General features: G+C 31.5%; 1 protein-coding gene across 5 annotated transcripts in view; it reads right to left on the minus strand.

The window, feature by feature from the left end:
- The window catches only part of ZC3H3 (Zinc finger CCCH domain-containing protein 3), a 37,331-nt gene extending 13,024 nt beyond the window's left edge, over positions 1-24,307 (minus strand). Inside the window, exons 1-4 of one of the 5 annotated variants that reach the window (XM_075372583.1) lie at positions 24,191-24,307; positions 22,657-22,731; positions 15,729-17,826; positions 9,818-9,894 (exon numbers count right to left, since the gene is read on the minus strand). In XM_075372583.1, coding sequence (XP_075228698.1) covers positions 9,818-9,894; positions 15,729-17,826; positions 22,657-22,726 — 2,245 coding nt within the window. In that variant the 5' untranslated portion in view covers positions 22,727-22,731; positions 24,191-24,307. Of the gene's footprint in view, positions 1-9,817; positions 9,895-15,728; positions 17,827-22,656; positions 22,732-23,678; positions 23,877-23,956; positions 24,086-24,190 lie in introns of those variants that run through there. The other 4 variants (XM_075372584.1, XM_075372587.1, XM_075372586.1 and 1 more) reach the window with 4 other exon arrangements.
- Between the last annotated feature and the right edge of the window lie 799 nt (positions 24,308-25,106).

Consider the following 25,106-nt stretch of genomic DNA (forward strand, 5'->3'; position numbering starts at 1 on the left):
CTTATGTTTCATGAAACTGTGAACAGCTTGGAAGTTATGCAATTCAATAAAAAATTATCAAGAGAACTCTTTTTGGAGCAGTTTATTAACTTTAAAATGAATTTTGATAAGATAAAAATTGAGACAGAGGTACAATTTGAAAGTCATGCAAACCTAAACAAAAACTCAAATTCAAAATCTGTTTTTGAGAACAGATTTTTAAAAATCACAGTTTACTAAAATAGAAAAAGCTTGAATTACTGATATTATGAATAAAAATATTTTTATTTTAGCGAGTATTATTTATTCTGTAAAATATGGTAAAATTTGTTTTTTGAATAAATCGTATTAACAATTTACTGCATAAAACAACTTTTTCTGTTTATCCCTTCAAAACAATGTTAAAAATTTTACACAAGAAACTATTTTTTTTTCATAGAATGTTATTTGAATCCAATAACAAAACCACAACTACTTAAGAATTTGTGAAGCTGATTTTATTTTCCCAAAAATTTTTTTTTTTTTCAGAAAAGAGAACAAATTATATTTTTTATTTCTATGTTTTTATCACTAAATAACTATAAAATAAAGAAGAAAAACATTTACCAAATCAAAATTATTACAGAAATTATCAAGAAAAACTACAAACTTCACTATAAAAATGTACCTTTTTAAGTGTATTAGGGTAGCAATGAAAGCATTCATAATTAGCAACTACCCTTTCCCAATCAATATAAAAAGAAAAATCCAAAACTACAGATTTGATGGTATAGCACAAATGGGTCAATCCATTCCCAGTAGCCCAGAACTGGTTGCCACACCATCTTAGAAAAATTTCATATTTTGTAGGTTCATTCCCTTGTTTTGGTAGTTCAAAACTAGTTTCTTTTAAAAAAATTTATTGTATTTGATTATAAAATGGCCGCCATTTTTGTTTTAAGCCTTGCACTGTTTTTTGCATTCACAAGCATCTATGATTTTCTCAACTACTCAGCACTGGGTTCCCTAGGCTTTTCCAATAAGCCCACCGGACTGTCTAGTGGTTAACTCATCATTGCAAAAAAGCAGATTTTGAAGTTGAGAGTTCTAAAAGGTTCAAATCCTAGTAAAGGCAGTTACTTTTAAATGGATTTGAATACTAGATCATACATACTAATGTTCTTTGGTAATTGGGTTTCAATTAACCACACATCTCAGGAACAGTCTACCATTTACATCATGCTCATTCATCCTCTGAAGTAATATCTTATGGTGGTTCCAGAGGCTAAACAGAAAAAGAAAGAAAAAAGCTTTAGAGGCTTTTCAAATAAACTGCATTGTCTTCAGTACATTCTGGCCTACAAATCAAAGCCCTATTTATCTCCCTAATATGATTTTCTTCATATATGCTTTGTACCCAAACGAATGAACAAAATTCAATTTTCTTAGGATAATTTTCCAAAGAAGGAACTTGTTATTTAATAAAGAATTCTTCTCATGATTCTGCAATTGTTATCATTTCAGTTCTGTATTTTGTCACCCATTGTTTGTATTTTATATTGTCTGGCATTGAGTCTTCTTCAGATTTTTCAAACATGTTAAAGAAGGCCTGTTTGCCTGGACATTCTTGACATTTTCCTGCTGATTTGCATATCAGAATTTCCAAAAGATCATCAACTTTAAAATTGGCAACATCAATCCTCAACTTTATGTTTTGGTGATTCAAACAGACACATAGATTACAAGTACCAGATGCCCCTACAACAACCATCATTTTGATTTTTCAATTTTAATCTCAATGTCCTTCTTTTTAAACTCAGAAATTTAAATTATAAAACACTAACCAATGACACTAAACTTTGAACCTTAGTACCATTTTCCTTCAATGAAATACAATCCTTTTTCCCAGGCATCAAACAACTATTACAACTATTTTATAAAAACTTCTAACTTATTGTATTGTGTCTTCACTTATTACATTTGATGCTCTCTCCTTTTTTGTAATTCAGGTAAAATACTCTTTTCTTTTAGTAGGTTGTTACTGATTTAACCATACATTCTGACACTAAATTCATTGCTAACTTGTTCAGCTCTAAGAATTCACAACTAATAATTTTAATTTTATTCTCTTTTTTGTAATTATGACATTTAGTTTTTCTAGTTTGTAAATTTTGAGGACTGTCATCTAGATCAGAGTAGGGATTTCCTTTTAAAATAAGACTTCCAAATTTTTTCTGACTGAGAAATTTTTTCAATTTTTGTTTTCAAGGCTACAGATCTTTTTTCTTCACTTAATTTCCTAATTTTACAAGCAGAAAATAAACTTAGAATAGCACAAGCTGAATCTAGCTTTTTTTATAGTTTCTGATGAGGCATAAAATTCTTTATATGAACTTTTGCCATCCCTTTTTTTGACAACAGTAACATGTTGGACACAATTATTTTCCTGGTATAAGACTGACAGATATTAGAATAATGATCCCAAGTTATTTCACTTAGCCTTTGTTGTAGGCTTTTTATATTTTTAAAAGGATCTGAGCAAGACTGGCTATAGAGATGACATTTTTTCAAGTATTATTTCATGATATTTACAAGCTGATGTACCACAGAGTACATTCTTAAAGAAAACAACACTTTTTTACTACAATAAATTCATATATAGTTTACTCTTCATTAGTATAAACACCTATAGAAAACTGACACTACATTTTTGTTAAAAGATCACATGCTCACTTTAACAGCTCAGAGTAAAGTGAGACAAATATTGGTGAAGGGAGAAGACAACACAGTGCAAGCAGACTTCCACTACTTGCATATGCTATTTGGATTAAGTGAGCCTGTACAAACCTTTCTTCTTCTTTCTTTTTCCTGTTTAGCCTCCAGGAATTACCATTAAGTATTACTTCAGAGGATGAATGAGGATGATATGTATGAGTGTAAATGAAGTATAGTATTGTACAGTCTCAGTTTGACCATTCCTGAGATGTGTGGTTAATTGAAACCCTACCACCAAAGAACACTGGTATCCATTATCTAATATTCAAAACCGTATAAAAGTAAATGCCTTTACTAGTACTTGAACGCTGGAACTGTCGACTTCCAAATCGAGCCTGTACAATCCTAAACTTATCTACAGAAAATTATGACTCATTAGCACCATTAACTAACAAACTACTAACAATATAAATTGTGTACATGTCGTTTTTAATTTAATTATTTATATAATATAGTAGATGCCACTTATTAGAATCAATGGGTAATTGTATCCGCCAGATTATTGAATCATTTTTCTAAACCAAACCACAATACAGGAAATTTGTAAAAATTTCTTCATATAACTGAATCAAGAATCAGTTTATTGAATCAACATTTTAAATCTTGTTTGTTTGTTATACAAAATGGATTATCTATGTTTATTGCACTGCATTATGTTGTTTATGCTTTCATTTTACTGTAGTAACTGTATTTAATTAAAGTTTAAGTTGATTATTCCAAGGAATAATGGTATGATATGATCATACCATAGTTTAGTCGCTACCTGGCTAAAGATAAACACCACAACACCAGATTTCCATCAATAAAAGATGGTAGACTGAATATTCATATGTGCAGTGTAATACAATTCAGGCCATTCATCTTTCAGGGCGTTTCATCTTTCTACACTGTCAATACTGTACATACGATTCGATTCATATGTCTGTTTAAATCTTTTAGTTTTCTCTTTGGATGAATTTCCAACTATTCTTAATGTTGCATCACTATTATTTCATTGCCATCATTTGTGATTTTGAAGCTATGTCACATAAATGTAAGGATTTAAATTTACAATAAAAATGAGACATTTTCAAAAAATATGAAACTTTTATAAATGTAGTCAGCAAGAAGTTGCAATGACACTGGGACTTTACTTTCTTGTATCATTAAAAGCAGCAAAGAATTGGTGGCTGCAGTTGCCCTAAATGAGAACACGAACAAAAAGAGAAAACGTGATGGTAAGAATGAAAATGTTGAACACGCTTTAATAAAGTGGTTCACTGAGGCAAGTGCCCACTCATGGTACCTAATTGTAAAAGCAACACAATTTGAAAAAACACTTGGTGATCAGGATTTCAAACCAACACATGGTTGGCTCTCTCTTTGGAAAGAGTGAAAAAATATTGGTTACAAGAAATCATTTGGTGAAAAATTGGATGCTGATGAACCTGCTGCAGACGATTGGAGTAAACTGTACTGCTGAAATTTAAAAAAAACTTCAAACCTGATGTTATATACAATTGTGATGTACTAGGGTTGTGTTTCAGAGCACTTCCTGATTTTTTTATTACATTTAAAATAGTTGATAACTCAGGTGGTAAAAAGCAGAAAGACCGTTAACAATTCTCTTCACTTGCAATATGAATATAAGTAATAAAAAAAACCTCCTAGTTACAGGGGCAAATCAAAAAATTCTAGTTGTTTCCCTTGCCTGTAAACTACAATTAAAACAAAAGTGCATGGATGACATCCAATTTGTTTTCTCAGTTTTTGATTAAATGGAATGCAGGATTAAGAAAAGAAAAATAGCTTTAATTTTAGAACAACTGTACAGCTCAGACATCAGCGAGTTATAATTTAAGGCATAGAATTATTTTTCTTACCATTAAATACAACTTTAATACAGCCCTTAGATCAGGGAATTGTAAAACCCCTGAAAGTTTTATGTAGAAGAAATATGAGGAGGATGATAATTCAAGTGATAAAAGAAGACAGACATGAGAAGAATGCAAATGATATAGCAAAAAAAGATTATACTTTTAGATGCTACTTAAATATTAACCAAAGGTTGGAACAAATTAGAAATTGAAACCATTCAAAATTGCTTCAAAAAGCTGGTTTTGTTGAATCCATGACATTGTGTTGATAAGTTCAACAAAGATGTGAATGATGAAATTAATCAGTGTATCTCTATTGACGAGGACATTTCTGTTTGTACTCCTGTTACCGATGATAAAATTGTGTCAAAAATTATGAATGATGGGCTGGAAGAGGACAAGATTGAAGAAACAAAGAGTTTGGCTGCAACCACCATCATTAAAAGAAATAACCTATGCACTATCGGTTATACGAAAAAATTTGGAATTGCACGAAGGATAACCAGAATAGTTCTATGATTTCTATAAAGTGGAAAATGATGCCTTGGAACACTATTAAAAAAAAATTTCCTTCAAAAAATGGAGAGCAGTTACGTAGAATTAAAAAAAAAAATTGAAATTTGTGCAGTCTACACACCAGTTACAAACCAGCTACAAACCAGGGTTTGTTTTTTCTTAATTCATTGCATAAAATGTTTTTATAAATTTTCCTTTCCTTTTTTTGGTATTTGTAATGTATCTTTTTAAACATATTTTTATAACACAGTACTGTATTTAATGGTCTTTGTTTTTTCAATATTAGATTAGCTTGTTTTAATGTATTGAGTAATCTAAATAAAAATGCTTAATACATGTAGTCATTACAATTAGTTTGTTTTAATGTTAATGTATCATGTTATCTAACTAAATACTGTATCTAATAATATAGTCATTAAACTGTGTAAATAATGTTTCACGACCTTTTCACATAAAATTAGGTTTTGTTTGTAAGCTTACAGGAAAATGACCTTTAACGCTTAACTGAATCAGCTACTTTATTGACTAACTTTTGTTATGTACATAGGTGATTCTACTAAATGGCATCTACTGTAGTCTTTCAAAATATTTATTCACTTCCATAATTTAATTGTTTTTCAATTGATTATAAACTAATTTATTGATTAATCATTAAATTAATTTAAGCTTCTTTTTAATAATGGATTAATTTACTCATACAGGGTGTCCCACCCAACCTTATATTGGTAGGTATTGAAATAATAAAAAAGGCATGTGTAAATGTAAATGTAATTTTTATTATTACCATCCATTACCTTACATTTAGAGTAAATGTTGGAAGTGGCCGCCATCTTCTTGAATACAAGCTTCAATTCTTTTTACAGCGTTTCCTGCAACTTTTTTCAAAGTTTGTGGCTGGATATTTAATACAGCTTGTTCAATATTGACTTTCAATTGTTCAAGTGTTCGTGGTTTGTTGCTGTAGGCTTTTTCTTTGAGGTAACCCCGTAGAAAAAAATCTGCCGCAGTCAAATCTGGAGATCTTGGTGGCCACAAGCCTCGACCGATAAAACGATTACCAAAGAATTCCTCAACGAAATCAGAAGTTGAACCTGCATAGTGCGATGTCGCACCATTATGTTGTAGCCAGCAGTGTCTGTCTTCCTCTTCCAAGAGTGCGATGAACTGAAATAAAATATCCTGATATCGTTCTGCATTAATGGTGTACTCGCAAAAAATAGGACCGATTATTTTCTTCCGCGATATTGCGCACCACACGCCCAACTTCTGCGGGTGTAATTGTTTTTCATGATAAACGTGGGGATTTTCAGCACTCCAAACTCTACTGTATTGGCTGTTTTCGTAGCCATCATAAAACCGTGCTTCATCTGTGATAAATAACCAATCCATAAGATTAATTCCCTCATGCAGAAATCGACGGAACCATTGACAATATTATAGCAGTTTTTCTTTGTCGGGCTCAAGAAGTTGATGAACAGTTTGAATGCGATAAGGTCGTAATTGTAACTGTTTGGTTGCCCGATGAACAGTTGATTTGGACAAATTAATTTCAGCAGACAAACATCTGATCGATTTATTTGGCGAGTCGAGTAATCGGTTTTTGATTTCAGTGACAGTATCTGTATTCAACACTGACGCAGATCTTTTGTGTTCCTTGTTATTAACAGAACCAGTCTCTCTAAATTTTGCAACTAACCTTAATACTGATGTTTTGTTAGGAGCTGGTTTATCTGGGTACTTATGACGAAACAAATCTTGCACTGCGACCGCTGAGTTTGTATTGAAGTACGACTCAACAATGAAAACACGTTCATCTAGCGAAAACACCATCTTGTCTCTAGCAATACACTGAACGTTATGATTGCATTGTAGTTACTATCGGTAGTGTTCTACTGTGTCGCCGTGATGTTCAGATGTTGAACGAGACCATTTCAGTAACGAGTAAGGGAGTAAGCTTGACTTTTGAAATTTCATGGATGAGTGATTGATGGATTGCATTTTATATGGGACACCCTGTATAATGAATTTAGCTCATATAGGTCCTGACTTCCACATAACTTTATTTTGATAAAGAGAAACTTTATCTAAAATAATTTAAAATTAGATATTGGGCAATTTACATGCTATTTATAATAAGTTACTTTGTTTATTTTTAAGAAATGTGGTTTTCTTAGTTTAAAACACCTTAGAAATAACAGAATAACTCTTTTTGCCCACTTATCCACTTGATGTTGAAATCAAGCATTTTTTGCTTATATTTACAATTTTTTTGTATTTACTTTGAGTTTAATCTCAAAGTTGAAATTTATACTGAAGTTTGATACATAGAGATCTTTTATTGTAATTTTCAGATTTTTATCTGGTTCCCAAGAGATATTGCAGCTGAAAAATGAAAAAAGATTCAAAAATTAAATTTTTAAAAGGGTGTATTTTTAAAGTGCAATAGTTTATTTGAAAACCCTAGGACAACCCAGTGTTGAGTAATTTAGAAAATCATAGATTCCTTCAAACGTGAAAAACAAAAATGGCTGCCATTTTTTAATCAGATGGAATAAAAATTTTTTTAAATTAGTTTGGAACTACCAAAACATATGGGAATACACCTTCAAAATATGAACTTTTTCTGAGATGGTGCAGCAACAGTTTTTATTTTCCTGGACCACTTGGAATGGAGAAAGGACCGCCCCCCTCTTTACACTAAGTAAGTACATTATAAAGACATAAAATTTGTAGCCAAGAAGTAAAGGTTAAAACTGTTTATATGGAGGAAGGGCCAGTAGTACGAAGCATATTCATGAGAACAGGTTTTTACTTACAGTTTTATTTTACTACATATCTTTATTTCACTTTTCCACATAATCGTCATTCAGTTCTAAGCACTTTTCATAACGCTGCACCAGTTTCTTTAACCCCCTCTTCGCATAGACGTTTGCCACCTGGGAATTGAATCAGTTGACAATGGCAGTCTTGAGTTCCTCGTTGTTTTCAAACAGTTGTCCACCAAGCCACTTTTACAAATGCAAGAGGTGGAAGTAGTCGGTAGGTGCAAGGTCGGGACTATATGGAGGGTGGTCAAAAAATTACAATCGAAAATCTTGAATCTTCTTCTTCGTTAAGGCAGCAGTGTGAGGATATGCATTGTTGTGAAGGAGGAATACACCGAACATCAGTTTGCCACATCGTTGATTTTAGTTCACACAATTCAATTTTACGGCTGTCATTGTTGATCCATGTTCCATGAAATCAACCAAAATGACACCTTTTTCATCTCCAAAAAAATGATAGCCAACATTTTTCAACTCTAGTACAGAAATTACTTACACTATTTCGGTTTTAGAAAACTTGAACGGCACCACTGAAAATACTATTGTTTAGATTCTGTGTTGGTGTAGGATATCCATGTCTTGTCGCCCGTAACACAATGTGGAAAAATTAATCATTTCAATCTTGTCGATAGAAATCCAAAAATGCTCATCCACTGCACATTCTTTGCTCTTTGTGTTGGTCGTGAACATTTTCAGCACCCACTTGCACACAATTTGTGATATCCAAGCTTTTCTGTAACAATCATGTAGAGGTGCGTCCAACATGCAGAAATTCATCAGCCAGAGCACTAATCGTCATTTGTCAAACACATCGCAGTTTTCAGTTCACTTCTTCAATGTACACATTTGTGCAGCCATTATTAAAGTCTCAATACCACTGTCTAACCTTTCCTTCATTCATTATTGTAGGTCCATACACTAGGCACAACTCCCAATGAATTTCAGCAGCTGAAGATCCTTTTACACACAAAAATCGAATCACAGCGTGCACTTCATAATTGGAGGGAGAAACGATTGTTGCAGACATTGCAATCTGCAATCATCGGCAAGCAAACAACTACTGAATCAAAACAATAACTGCAATGGCTTTGTAAATAGCTGACAGATAGTTCTGCATGCTTGAAATGTGTTCAGACCAGCTAATAATTAAATATAAGCCGACGGTCCTTACTTTATAAATATGCCTCGTAGATAGATAAGGAAAAGACCGATGTTGTTATCAAAACTATCACTACACTGCTGTTAGTGTCTTACTAAAACAACCATTATTAGGAAGAAAAATGTCTAAAATAAAACAATTGAAGTTAATTTATAAGTAAATAAATATTATCTTCAGAGGCAGAGTTACAGTTGACACATCCCTGTTAAATGAACAATAGTCTGAATGAAATGAAAAATACTAAAAAAAAAATTCTTAAACTCTTTTTTAAGTTTAAACACAAAAAGAATAACACTGATTTATAGAAATAGGATATTGAGAAATGAATTCAAGTGATAAGTATATTTTTTTCTGGGGATAAGAGTGAATTTAAATTATAAGTTTTGTAGCATTTTCAAACCCGATTCAAAAACAAAGTTTATAATGTGAAACCAGTTTTATAATGAAAACTACTTCAAAACACACACTAAAATGTACAAAAATCATTAAAAAATAACTGATTAAAAATTAGAAAGCAAACTACATGCTGGTTTTAGGAAAAGTTATTGAAATAGAATGAAAAACAAAATTGGGCTCCAAAATAGTTTACATGCACATAGTAAACAATAGATTACATTCACTTAATAAACAGTTTTTGGTGTTTTCAAATTTATTTAATTTAGAGATTATCTATATATATTAGATTATACATTTTTTCTAAATAAAAAAATTGAATTTAAATAATTTACCTTTTGCAGGAAACTTTCTTCTTAATTTCATTTTTGTTGTATGATAATTGATTCCACCAATAGTAATAGATTTTTTCCTGAAAAAAAAATTCAAATTAGCATTAATGGATAAAGTTAAGTGTAAAAATAACTAGATTATCATTACTACACCTTTACTTACTCAATAACAGTTAACGAAACCTATTAGCTTATTAAATTTTAACTCGCATAATAAATTTACTAATACATATGAAGCATTTTAACTTTGCAGCTGTTTATACTAAGGAAATTATAGCATTTATTTGTAAATGTTTAGCAACAATTTATTTTTAGCTGAAGTCACCTGTTGGCAATACATTCCAGTCATATTTGCTGTGTCTAACCTAACTGAAATTAGTGTTTTTTTAAAACAATCCTGCTAATTGTGAAACTTAAGATCGTTTCTCAACAATAAAAAAAATTTTGCTGAATCCATAAAGAATTTACAATGAATAGTAATTAAATTTTATGAGTGATGGTAAAGTTAGAAAACTGTGTGTAGTTTTGAGATGGCAGGATGAATGTTCGTTATGGCTGGGGCATGGACCAGGAGACTGATCCTGGACTTGGGACTGGTGGTCAGGCGGAGGCATGGGGGAGGTAGATTACTTCCTCACGCAGTTCCTGTCTGGACACGGGGAGTTCGGGGTCTAACTACATCGGTTTAAGAGAAGACGGACACCGAGGTGCTTCGACTACGGCCAGGATGACACACCGAAGCACACCTTTTACGAGTGTGAAAGGTGGGCTGTGGTCCGGCGTAGGCATGGCACAGATGGCCTCACTCCAGAAACAACTGTAGCTCACATGCCGAAAGGGAAGAGAGAATGGGAGGCGGTACAGAGCATGGTGGCTAGCATCCTGAAGACAAAGGAGGTACATGGAAGAGAGTGGGGAGAAGACTTCTAGGCGCGGGTAAGCAGCAATGTCCCTAGCGAGTATACTGTGCGTTTCTTCTACTATATATTTTATTTTTGTGTTTTATTGTATTGCGAATTCATTGTCACTGTGGTTGGTAATCTACGGCCGGCACGGGATGACAAGCACGATCGCTTCGACCGTATGCAGGAGGGCCAAGGCTAGAGGTGACATCGCCGAAGAGACAACATGAAGTGTGGGTTTCATTTATTATGTATTTTCCTTGTATTGTATGATTGTGGTATTATTTTATTTTATTGATTGTGTTTCCGTTCCTGCTAACGGCTACGAGGGCACTCACGGCGAACGTGCCCGCGGATTGCGGAAGGAGGAATAAGTTCAGACGCCAACGTGATGGGCTGCAACTGAAGGGAGGGTCTTCGCTATTGACCTGATTGATTTTATTTTATCTTATTTTATTTCATTTTATTAAGTTGTTTTGTGTTTTGCTGCGGGTTGAGGAGTGCAATCGCAGCCAATGTGATAGTGGTGGCTGACTGCGACGAGAGCTGCCGCAGCAGCAGGAAGTTACTGTGTTTATCAAATTTTATTTTATTGTAGTGTGTATTTCATTTCTTTTGTTTATGTTTTTGTGTTTATATTGCTGGCGGGATGGCATACACGATCACTGCGACCGTGTGTAGGAAGGCCACGACCAGCGGTGATGAAGCCGAAGAATGAGACGGATGGGAAAAATAGACTTTTATTAATTATGTATTCTGTATGGGTGTGTTACTAGGCTTAACTGTGTTTTCCTGATGGCGGCTAAGTGGTGGTGTGAGTGAGAGTGAGTGTGTTTTATTACTTGTGTTGTGTCCTGAGGATGGATGTAAAAAAAAAAAAAAATGCAGGGGGCGAATCGTGGTCGCCATGCAGGGCCAGGGAGGCAGCCTGGATGCAGAGGATGCTTTGGCTCCTTCATATGCAAGAATGAATGTCAGTTGGGGTGCTCCGATAATGCATTTGGGACCCTCAGGTGTGAGAGGGGGGATGTGGTGGTTTGCCAGCTCCGCGCAAGGCGTAGCCAGAAACCTAGTGTAGGGACGGGAAGGGTAGCCTCTCAGTGGAGGGATGTAGTGGTCATCCAGAAGGGAGGGCTACTGCATCTTGATGAAACTGAGAGGACCCCGATGGGACGCCAAAGAAAAGGCAAGACAGGGGGACAGTCGACTGCCACGACACTCCGACATTCCTGCGCATAGCCTAACGGCAATAGCCGGGGATGTTGGGAGTGTTTAACAAAAAAAAAGGATGAATGTTCGTAACCCACCAGGTTGGTCTAGTGGTGAACACGTCTCCCAAATCAGCTGATTTGGAAGTCGAGAGTTCCAGCTTTCAAGTCCTAGTAAAGCCAGCCTTTTTTACACAGATTTGAATACTAGATCGTGGATACCGGTGTTCTTTGGTGGTTGGGTTTTAATTAACCACACATCTCAGGAATGGTCGAACTGAGAATGTACAAGACTACACTTCATTTACACTCATACATATCATCCTCATTCATCCTCTGAAGTATTATCTAAACGGTACTTACTGGAGGCTAAACAGGAAAAAGAAAGAAAGGATGAATGTTCATGACACAGAATAAAGCATTCGTCCATTTCTGATCGTAAATGATCACAATTTAAAAGAGAAAAGTAACAGACCAAATGATACAAGGAACAAATTATTCTGATCACGTTTTGCAATCTGATATTGATATAATTCATAAATGGTTAGTTGATAATAGAATGCTGTTTAATTTTACTATTTCATTTATAATGAAATAAAATAAAATTTAAGTAAATTTATTTTATTTACTTTTAAATGAATTTTAATTTTATCTAATGATGCTGTAAGGCAGAATATAATTGCAATACCACCTGCAACTAAATGGCACCAACATATCCAAGGAAGTGTGGTGGTGTCAATTAGTTGTAGGCGTATCATTTTATAATTTATTGTTGCAATTTCCTTTTCCATGAAATCGATGATTTCATTGAAAAAGGAATCGTCAGGACATGAATGGTCATTCATGTCAAGTCATTCACTGATGTCAAGTTACTGAAATTACAAATTAAGTTGTGTAGAGATTCAAGACATTTCAAAACAAAAGTTAAGCAAAAAAAGGTAATGTTATGTAGGTCTTAATTGTATTGTAGCTATGCTTATATCTTGATATCAAAAAAAGAATGAAAATGTATTATATTAACTTTATAAGATAAATTTTTACGTTACTGTGGAAACAGCTTTTTTTATAATATAAAGAACCATTATTGAAATAAAAATAAAATTATTATGTGTAACAATTATAAAATCTAATATTATAATAAATAATAATATGATATATAATGCAATTATAATATAAAGGGTTATTAAAGAATTAATTTCAAACTTCCTGGGGGGGGGGGGGGAAACTTCACAATAATTCTTCACATAGTCACATGAAAATGTAATGTGAAGTTCACAGAAGGCACTGTGAGCTTCCCATGTGTTCACTGGTTCGAGTATTAAGCACCAACCATATCTCTCCTGTAATTAATAGAAACTGTACTTTGTGCCAAATTTGGTTTGTAGGAGGATGGTTGAAAATCGTTTGACTGCTTAAGTTAATTTTTAATACAAACTCCTAGAGTGCATTGTCATGTAAAGAATGCAATTATAAAAATCCTACTACATCTTTGGTTTGGTCTTTTGGTGTTTCTTCAGTTTTCACAATGAACTTATGAATTTGTCAGAAAAATTTCCTTTGTTGTAAAATACTGCATTTATCATGTTACAGTTCAACTGTGCTTGCTAGAATTAGCCCACTCTTTCTCTAAATTTCTGGATCGTAAAATTCTTCTGTATTTTGCAAACGTAACATGTTCTGTATGATACAACCGTCAGTGTGTCTTGGCAGTGCAACATAGTTTTGCTTTATAAACAAAGAAGAAATTGTGCATATACCATAAAGTCGATTGTACATGTACCATACACTTATCAGAAGAAAAAATAATATATTCTATTTAAGGTTGGGGGTCACATCTGGAATACTCCTCATAGAATTACACAACTTCTTTTCTAATTTTACTGTTTGGTAATAAAGTCTGGGTGCACAGTGATTTAGTTCTTGCAAAATAGATAAAGCAGAGAAGTATTTTTTTTTTTTAATTAGACAGGTACAAGATTGAAAAAATAATGGCAATGACCTTGGAACAACTACAGTATTTTCTCGAATCTTAAGATATACCATAAAATTTCAAAATGTTTTTGTGGAAAACGATGATAAATAAAAATAAGATTTATTTACAAAAAATCTTCAAAAAAAAAATTGCTAATAATAACTATTTCAAAAGATTGTAAAAAAAATAGAGTAACTTGATCAGTTAATTACTACGGTACTAAAAATAAAATTAAAAGTTGAGTAATAAAATGTCAGAATACATAAAATAGAATACTAGATCGTGGATACCGGTGTTCTTTGGTGGTTGGGTTTCAATTAACCACACATCTCAGGAATGGTCGAACTGAGAATGTATAAGACTACACTCATACATATCATCCTCATTCATCCTCTGAAGTATTATCTAAACGGTAGTTACCGGAGGCTAAACAGGAAAAAGAAAGAAAGGATGAATGTTCATGACACAGAATAAAGCAATCGTCCATTTCTGATCGTAAATGAATTGTTTCGAAAAAGTGAATGAAAAAATTTCATATTTCATGAAGTGAATACGAGTTACCAATCAAATTGAATTTCCTAACATATAATGTCCAGTAATTTATAAAATTAAATGGAAAAATTGGGAAACAGAAATTTATGCACAGGTGAGTGCCAAAAATGTTGACAGATGGACACAAGGAGCTAAAAAACTCAAACTCAAAGCTGTGAAATTGATGTGATTTATTATCTGCTAAACCAAAATGTGAGTGAAAATATCATATATTAATGTTGAACTAGAGCAGAAATTGATACAGTCACGCATCAATTGCATGCAGGTGGCATGCATTCATGGTCTTCCGAGGCCAAAGAAATTTAAGCAAGAATGTTCAGACAAGAAACTTCTCTTGTAAATCTGTCTTACGACAGGTTTCAATTGAATGCTTTCCACTTCTCTCAGTTCTGAGTGTCATCCTTCACTTCTCTGTTAACTTCTTCCATTCTTGATATCCTCCAGCATACCAATCCATCTTCTTTCCCTTTCTCGTTTACCTTCTATCTTCCCTTCGATTATCATTCTTAGCAAGCATCTCTTCATAAGATATGTCCCAACCAAGGGACCATCTAGTATTATTATAAACAGAATTATTATTTATTTGTAAGTAACAGAAAGAAAGGCTGATGGAAGACTAAAAATAATTTGTCACATTAATAATAAAAAAAGTATTAAATTTAAAGCATTAAATATTAAAAAATATTTAATTAAAAACAGGTTTATATTTCTAATTAAAAATGCATTAAAGAAATTAGTCATAGTTGGATACTATGAATGCAGAAAAAATATCAAATTTTCAAAACTTATCCTACTTTAAAGGACTCTGGAACTATTATGTTGTAATTACTACAGGTACTCCACAATTCCTCAATGCAGAAAATTTAACAAAACCAAGTATATTTCTAAAAATTAATGCAATATTTCAAATTTTACAAAAACACTCTGTTAGAAATAAAAAATCACATATTCTTATATCAAAAAGATTTGCTTAAGAAATGTATTCACAAATTCTGTAGGCTACGCCCATGTATGTAGTAAAACTATTTAAGAAAACTTAAAAGACAATTCAAGTAATATTATTGGTTAGCACATTATCCTAAACTGTAAAAGAAAATCAACACTAGATTAGATGAACCAATATGTGTTATAGTAACTGATGTTAAGACTTAACAGCACTATAAGGATAATCTTACAGTTGCATTCATTCATATCACATTTGTCAAGTGTTCTAAGTGCAATAATGTTGTGTAACTAAATGTATTTAAAAAATTGTATGTTAGTATTTCTAAATTACTTACCGATGTCTAGGTGAATTTCTTATCAATCCTTTAACAAATTTAGCTTTCATATTATTTGTTATGTTTGCTTTTTGATTCCTTCGAAGTAACAAATTTTGTTCCATTTTTAAACGATTCAAATTTGAATTTCTTATATATTTATATTTTGATTTAACTGAACGGGCAAGTCTCAGAGTTAAAGCAGTTTTATTCAGAGTCTGAGCTTTTATAGCTCTGTCATTCACTGTTGTTTGATTTCCGTTATATTTTTGTAAATTTTTAACACAACTACAAACTAATGGTGTGTCATTATTTGAATTTCTAATTAATTTTGTACGACTCACAGAAATAAAATTTGGATTAAATGATAGTCTATCAAATAACATTTTGTGCTTCTGAATATAATATTTTCCCTTTGGATTGAAGGATGTAATCGTATTTTGATTTTTTACATTTTTTATTGAAGCAGATGGTACTTTCTTACCAGAAACCTTTGGGTGTGTTCTAATATACGAAAATTTATTGGATATATTATTTTTAACACGATTAAATTTATAAGGACTAGTTGATTCTTTATTATGCAACGGTACGGTTTTTACCTTTTTTAACTGTATACCACACTGAAGATTATTCCCAGGTGCTAACCATACTGACTTATTTTTCTTATTACCAGTAGTATTTTGATAAGTTTTCCCTGAAGAACTTGAAATTTTAAAGCTACAAGAGTGATTTGTACTCGATGAATCCAGTTTCTCCCTTATTAGTTTAGTTTTGCTTAATTTAACTAGTTTAGGTAACTTTGTATTTGAAATTCTTTTCATAACAGGTTGTAACTTCTGTCTGTCGGCCTGTTTTTCTTTTATAGTTAATTTTAAATTCTTATTTGTAGAATTTATTAATTTTTTGGAGAGGAAAGGCTTATTGTTTGCCGTATTTAATCTATTAATAGCCATTTTCCTTGAAGCAGCAGCAGCAAGATTTAGCATATTATCTTTTTGATTAATATACTTGTATTTTAAATGAGGTGGCTGAACATTTTTTTGAGCAGAAGTTTTTAAAAAAGATATATTTTGCCCTTGTTTAATAGTTGAATATTTATTTTTTTGATCTTTTATTGTCTTTCTTAACTTGAATATTTTAGATATGTTCCCTGAAGATGTAGTGATGTTATTATTATTAGTTACATTATCTGAAGTTTTTTTAAATTTATTACTTTCTAATGAATTTACTTTATCAACTAATTGTGGTACCACAGTCTGATTTAGGACTTTACTAGGATCTGATGTACTATTTATACATTTCAATGCTGAACTGCAATTAATAAACTTTTTATTAAAATGTATTTTCAATATATCATTTTCAAAATGTTTACAATTTTTTTCATTATCTTCATTGATATCTTGAGTATTTAAAACTACACTTGTCTTTGTGGTGGTGTCTATATGATTCAGAGATGGAATAACACGTTCTGCAACACAATCTTTCCTGAATTTTGGATTAACATGAATAGAATTTTTTGTAGGTATTTTACAGTTCTTGTTAAGAGCAGAAAATCTTGTAGTCACAGTATCAGAAGAATTTGTATTAGAAATATTACTACTATAATTATCAAATCCTATTTTGTTTTTATTACTACGCATAACAAGCTTATGTGGATTCAAATGGATGTTGTTACTACTACTACTACTGGATTGTTCATAATCTGAAGATTTAGAATTTTTAAATATTTTTTTATGATTAATGTAAATAGATTTTTTAATGCCAATAGGAAGAGAATCAACTAATTTTGTATCAACATGTTTTACTTGTATTTCTGGAGTATTTTTATCTGGATTTGATGTAGAGTGCACATTTATTTTCTTATGAAGTGTTTTTAATTTTGAGTAGGTTGTATTTGAATCTTTATTTTGCAACAATGAAGAAGTCGAACATAACGATTGTGTTGATGATTTTGGCTGATTTTTAGGATGATTTAATTTTAACTTATATTTATTTCTTATACCACTACATGTTTTTAATGATGTATGATATGTATTTTTATTTTTAGAAAAAATGTATTTATTAGTAGCAGCAGCAGCAGCAGCAGCAGCAGTGGCATCACTCTTTTGTCCTATTAAACCTGAAAAAAAACCAGCCAGAAGAATAAAATATTAATAAATTCTACTCAATATATTTATAAACATAAATTATATAAAATCTACACATTTAAAACAAAAAACTAATAATTTAATTTCTTTAGAAATGTAATTTAAAACCTACAAACGACTGTTACACAAAAACCATTCTAAACATTGATTAATTTGTCCAATAATCCTGATATCTTGCAGTATCAAGTGAAACTTTCTTGATTTGGGGCCTGTAATGCATATAGATTTCATTGGGAATATATCAACATTCTCCTGCATGGGAAGGCTAGACTCTAACCACTTGTTCTCTAACAAATACACAAATCAAGACAGAAAGGACTTATGGGGATACTGTGCTTGGTTAAAAAGTCATGAAAACCATATATGGGGGCTATTTTTTAAGTAAGGTTTGTTTTTTAATACAAACATAACTAGTAAAGATATTGTCAAAAACGTTTTTTTATTTCATTCTTTACACTTTATGCTACTTTTCTACAGAGTCTCCTTGTTTGTTTAAATATTTATCACAATGATTTACTAAATTGCTTATGCCCACATCATAGAAATCAGCACCGTGTGAAGACACCGTCTTCAACGGTTGTTTTCACTTCATCGTCTGTATCAAACCACTGACCGCCAAGAAACTTCTTCAGGTAGTAATCAATTGGCACAAGGTCTGGACTGTTCATTGGGTCGTCTATTTGCTCCCATCTGAAAGATCTAATTAAGTCTAGAGTTTGAGTAACAGAAGAATTTGAGGTCGTGCATCTTCATGCAGCAACAAACCTCCAGATGACAATAAGCTGGCCTCCAAGGCATGAGTAGTAGCATCTCGGCCTTTCATCCGGAGGTTCTGGGTTTGAATCCCGGTCAGGCATGTCATTTTCACACACTCTAAAAATCATTCATCTCGTCCTCTGAAGCTTCAATATTACTCTCATCCTCAAAAGGTTTAATAAAAAAAAGACAGAAGGCCACATCACTTATTCTGTATACACACTGAACCTTCATCAAGGTCTCACAATATGCAGCTGAGATTATTGTTGTCCCTTTGGGCATAAAATTAACAGGACACCATGTCTATCCCAAAACACAGTAGCCATAATCTTTCATGTTGACACTGTCTGTTTGGCTTTCACTTTGACTGGAGATGTTTGTGTTGCCATTCCACTGACTGCCACTTTGATTCTGGAGTAATGTGAGAAACCCATGTCTCGTCCCCTGTGACAATGCAGTCCCAAAAGTTTCTCTTTCCTCACTGCTAGCGGGTCAAAAAAGCACCAGCCACTCTCCTTTTTTGGTGTTCTTCAGAAAGCAGTCTGGGAACCCATTGCGAACACAGTTTATTGAACTGAAAAATTTCAGAAATGATTTTCTATAGCACTGATCTTGAAACATGTGAGAATACCACTGACAAAGTGGAAATTGTGAATCGCCAGTCTTCACAAATTTTTCACGCACCAAATTGTCTGTGATTACAGTCAGCCCAACCGCAGCTCCCATTGGCTGTTACTCACTGAATTGGTCCTGTAAACCTCAAATATCTGGCAATGAATGTTCATTGCAGACAAATTCCTTGCAATCAAAAATCGAATAACAAACTGTATTTCACTATCAGTGGGCCACTCAATTATTTGAAACATTTCAACATCACAACATAAATCATACACAGTGATGCTATGACTGCAGATCGTGTCTGCATTTGTGCAAGGCATGCTGGGAGCTGGGGTGCATGAGCGTTTTGACAGCCGTGCAAAATTTACATAGCTATAGCTAAAGGACCTTACTTAAAAAGTAGCCCTTGTATTGTAAACATTCAATGAGATTGAGAAATGTTTTTCATTTTCAACCTATTGTGCCATCAGTTCAATCAAATTTGACTTTAAGTAATCTATTTTTAGTACAGTTTGTTTATAATAACAGTAGTATTACACTGCATTTATTTTAAGGTTAATTTTTTTTCCTGTAAAATGAATGTAAAAATCAATCATGTTCTAAATATATAAAATTAGCCTACTACCTATTATTTACTCTTAAGATGAATGAATTACAGAATACATATAGTTCTAATAATGTAATTACAAACATAGAATTTATCTTACGAGTATAATTATTGTAAATAATAAATAAATATTGTATAATAAAACTATTTACATAATAAAAACTCAATTATAACAAAGTATTATATATGCATAAGAAAGCAAATATAAACACACACTTATTCTCATGATTTCAGAAGTTCTTTAACAGAAAGATAGCACTGGAATTACATTACGCTTTTAATTTAAATAATTTGGATTTTTAAATTATTAGGAAAACTGTAATATAACTTCAAGAAGGGTGACAAATTATATATTTTTGTGCCAAAAATTGGCTGAATTTGTAGAGCAAGTATCCATTACCACTCTGATGAATGGCACTGTCCATACCATTATCAATAATAGACTGAATTATCACAAAGGTGTTCAAGGTGAGTTTCAAGAAGCTGACCCAAAATTAAAATGACATCTTTATTCACATTTGTACAAAATTTACAACAGTTTTCAGTGAAAGATTAGATTGCACAGTAACGTTTGATAAAACCTATACTCATAATTTTGAACTGGAATCCAAATGTCAGAGAATGGAATGGAAACAAATAAATTCACCCACCAGAAATAAATTTAAAACCTACACATCAGCAAGTAAAGTGAAGGTAACAAGTAAAGTGAAGGAATAACAACGTACCATCAACAGTACTATTGTAACATGCTAGAAAATAAAGTGAAGCTGGCACTAAGGAGGAAATATTTTGGTTCTCTCCCAATAGGTATAATTCTTTTGTATGATAAAGCTCACACCCATACCACTCCAAAAGACACGGAAAACTAATCAAAAATTGTATTGGGAATGGTTGCCACATTCAATTACAGTCCTGAACTTGTACAATCAGATTTTTTTTTGTTTGGTCTTCTCAAATAGGTTTTACATAGCATCAAGTTCGGCAATAATGAGTAGGTCAAGAATCCAATACAAGAATGGCTCAGATACCAAAGAGAACAATTCTTCACTACTGGAATAAAAAAGCTCACAGAATGATGGGATATAGCCAGGGATTACACTGAAAAGTAACATTTAGTCTCACTGTTATTGAAAAAATTATTTTTCTAAACATTTGTCTCTTCAATTATTGAATGACCCTTGTATAACAAAAAATGAAAATAAAATTCCTGAATCTCCTAAAAGAGAAGGATTATTCTGTAATATGACAACCTCCTTACAAATGTGACCTTCATTTCTTATATCTTGCATGAGTTAAATCTATTTATCCAAGAAAGAAATATACACAGAAAATTTAAGATTAATAATCTAAAATAATACTACAAGGTTTTAATTTATTCATGGCAGATTAGAAATTAATGTTGAACATGTTAAAGGTTAAAAAAAAATAATGGGTTGATGACAGCTTACTCAAAAATGAAATTACACAACTAATAATTAAGAAGGAGTGTCATTGATACTACTAGTGAGGACACAAACAATGGCTCTGCACACACAGAACGAAATTTGATAATGCAAGTATTTCAATTTTCCGATCTCATGAATCTACACTTCTGTTGCTATCACAATTAATAATAAATAAATAATTCAGATCACCATATGATTTGAATAAACAACCTATCTATCATATAATTACATATTAAATATATGATAACAAAAATTGTAGGTTTCCTACTCCATAGTTAACAAAAAAAAAAACTACTTCAGCATTTGACTGGAGGGATCAAGAAACAGCATAGGAAACCTTGATCAGAGCTGTGCTAAAAAGTACAAAATTTGCAAAGATAATAAATAAAATTGGTAAAACAAAAACCCCCAACACCAGAATTATAAGGCAGTAACTGCCAAATAATATTTGAGTACATGTTAAACATGTAATCAAAAACTCATATTTAACTAATTACTACTTTTTTAAACTAATCAATTTAGTATATTTTTTTATAAATTTTTAAAATGTAAAGTAATTTAATTTTGAAATAATGTTTGTTACTCCTGTAATGTGTTCTCAATGTGTTGAATTTCTTTTAAGAAATTATTAATGGATATTTCCATTAATAGGATGAAAGTGTAAAGTTTGTTATCCCAAATATTCCTATGAGTTAAGTTACAAGATATGAAGATTATTTTTTTAAGCTACACTAATTTTTAGGCATGTATCAGTTAATGCATTAGTTTACAGATGTAAGCAGCATGCATTAAAATGTTTATGTATTTTCCGATAACAATATCCGTGAAGTGGACAAGTTTGTGATAAGGTTGTTTCAGTAGTTTATTGTGAAACATAAGAATACTGGATTTGTGTAGTTTTGGGTTTTTGGCGAGACTGATGATTTTAGGAAATGTTTTTGTGTTAAGGTATATGTGTTTGGGTTTGTTAATGAGATCTTTTTATTCTACTTTGGAATCTGTTTGCTGATCTTGCTTATACATGCTGTGTTTAGTCATATCTAATTTAACATGAATGATGTTATTCAATTACGCAGAATTTTATTAGCTTATGTGCATTACATTAGTTTACTATTTTAATTAGATAATTACTTTACCTTCATCATGTTATTGTTGAAAGATAATCAGTCTGAATTTACAAAAAATCTTTCAGTTTTCTTCTATAACATAAAATTAAATCAAGAAACTTTTTTTAGAATGAAATAAAAGAATCTGATGCTCTTTAAAAAAAATATATATATATATATCACAATAACTTTTTTTGGGTAAAAAAAAATAATTGACATATATTTATATACATTATGTATATTTATAAAACTAAAATATTAGCTTCTTACGTGAAAGGTATGTAATCTGCTGCAATAAATTTTTTTCCTCGTTTTTTGAATTCATCTCATTTATTCTCATTGTTCCTGTAACAAAAATTAATTTGAACTAATATTTTTTCAGATTTGAAAAGTTATAATTAAATCGGTTTAACACAAATATAAATTAAAAAGTGTAAAAAAAACTGACATATCTCTAGATGTTTTTAGTGTAATCTCTCTGCCAGAAAATATAAAATTCTGGTTTATTAGTAGTTCTCATAAGAATTGAGCAAGTGGGCTTTTTATTTTTACTTATAGTATTCATTAAATTTATATATAGTTTACATACATCCATTAAATTTAATATATATATGGTAAGTTATTAATTACTAGAAAAAAAATATGGTGCTCTTCTGTGAAAGAAAATATGCTATTAAATTTTAAAAATATATGTATCAAAGAAAACAAAGTAAAACAACAGCATAATAAGTACAACAAAATTGAGCTAACTATAACTAAATATTAAAGTTTTTAATATTGAACAGAATACAGTTCAAGGATATCTAATAGCTATAAATTATAAACAACTTTTTATTTGCATCTCAAAGATAAATATGTATATAATGCATTATTGCAAAGAATAACTAAACAATTTCATAACTACAGGATTCTGTCAATTAATTCACAACATTGTGCTCTAGTCTATGATGATGACATTTTGTAAAATAATTAAAAATGCATAAGTGAAAAAGGGCACAATTCTTATTCCTAAACTTTCTTACTATAATGGAATTAATTCATTCATAATCAGATGAGTAATGAGAAATACCAAAATCTGGCAATATTTCTTATCTCAAGTACAAATGCATGACCTTTAACTTTATTCCTTACAATACCAGTGCCACAAAAGAATAATAATATTGTGTAGTTAACTAAGGGAAAGTGCACCTGTTTCCACTTTAATGAAGTCTCTTAAATAAAATAAATATCTTATCAAAATTCTTCACACGGAATTTTAGGTTTATAGAAAAGCAAGCGTTAATAAATGTTACCTTTAAGAAAAATCAACACTTTAAAAAGTAACGTCTATACCGTATGTAAAAAAAAGCACGGGCCTCGACAAACATAAATAATTTGTTTCATGCTGTTTATAAGAAAATTTACAAGGTTCTGACAAATATTTTAAAACCCATAGAATTTATCAAGTCATCAAAGGAGCTAAGAAATAATTCACTACAAATATCCTTGAAAAGCTGTTCAGACAAATTGAGGTTAAACAGACATATTTTTATATAATTAAAATAAGAATGCAAGTAAAGATATAACACACAGTACGGTATATAGTTAACACAATTGGCTTAAAAGTAAGAAAACATCATCAGAACAGAAATAGTGGACATGTTCACTTATCTATGACGCACGTCAGAGAAATAGCTCGAGGAAAAACGGCATGTCCCTGTTGCGCCACAGGTAAACAAGACGTTCACAATAGAAAAAAACAAAATTACATGCATAAATTCTAACAATAAATAAAATATTAATCTAAAAGTAGAATATTACAAACCGGATAAAAACACATAATCCTTAACATAAAATACTTAAAAGAGAATTCTTTTCAGAACAAACGATTTTTACTTCGTTAACTGCTGTTCTCAATTTCATCAAAATCTGCTCTCTCGTGACAACTCAATGAAACAGAGAAAGTAAATGCGCTACGTTCAAAAAATATAAATTTCTAAGGAGTTGTGTTTTTAATGTTACCTCATATCATTTACAACACTGATGGCATAAGAGACCATTTATAAAAATTATTACATATTTTTTACATGCTTTGTCCCATATCAATATAAAACCACCTTGATCTCATATTTAAAAAATAACTGGTCAACAAAATTTAACTTTTTTTAAAATTAGAGTGAATGGCTGATTCTTATAATATTTTTTATGCTGATTTCATAAGTTAATAATTTTTTCCGTTTTTTTGTAATTGAAATTTCTTTGAAACAAAAAAATGAATGGTGAATGTAATACGACAATGCATTTTGTACTTGCCAAAAATCTATTTCTTTTAGATTTTCTGCTGTAATTTGCTGTAGGTAGATCCCTCTTTAGATTCCAAGAGTAATCAGCTAATATTTTTGGGTTCCATTTTCCCTGGTACTGTGTTTCCATTGCAGATATCTCCTGGTGAAAGCCTTCTTCATGTTCATCACTGATATCACTGAAATAGTTAGGGAAAAAATCCAAATGTGAATGTAAGAAATTGATTTTGAGTGACATGTTACACCAAAGTTAACAACTTCAAGACTACAGTTTTGAAGTTGTTCACTCACAAGTTCTCTGTAGTTACTGGCCTTATAGTTTCAAAGAAGATATTTACCACATTTTTAAATGATTTCCATGCAGCAACCTCAAAGCCATTCAAACATTTTTCAAAGACTGGATCACTCATTAGTTTTTGTATTTGTGATCTAACAATA

This window comes from Lycorma delicatula, chromosome 8, assembly GCF_047948215.1.
Source record: "Lycorma delicatula isolate Av1 chromosome 8, ASM4794821v1, whole genome shotgun sequence".
Taxonomy (NCBI): Eukaryota; Metazoa; Arthropoda; class Insecta; order Hemiptera; family Fulgoridae; genus Lycorma; species Lycorma delicatula.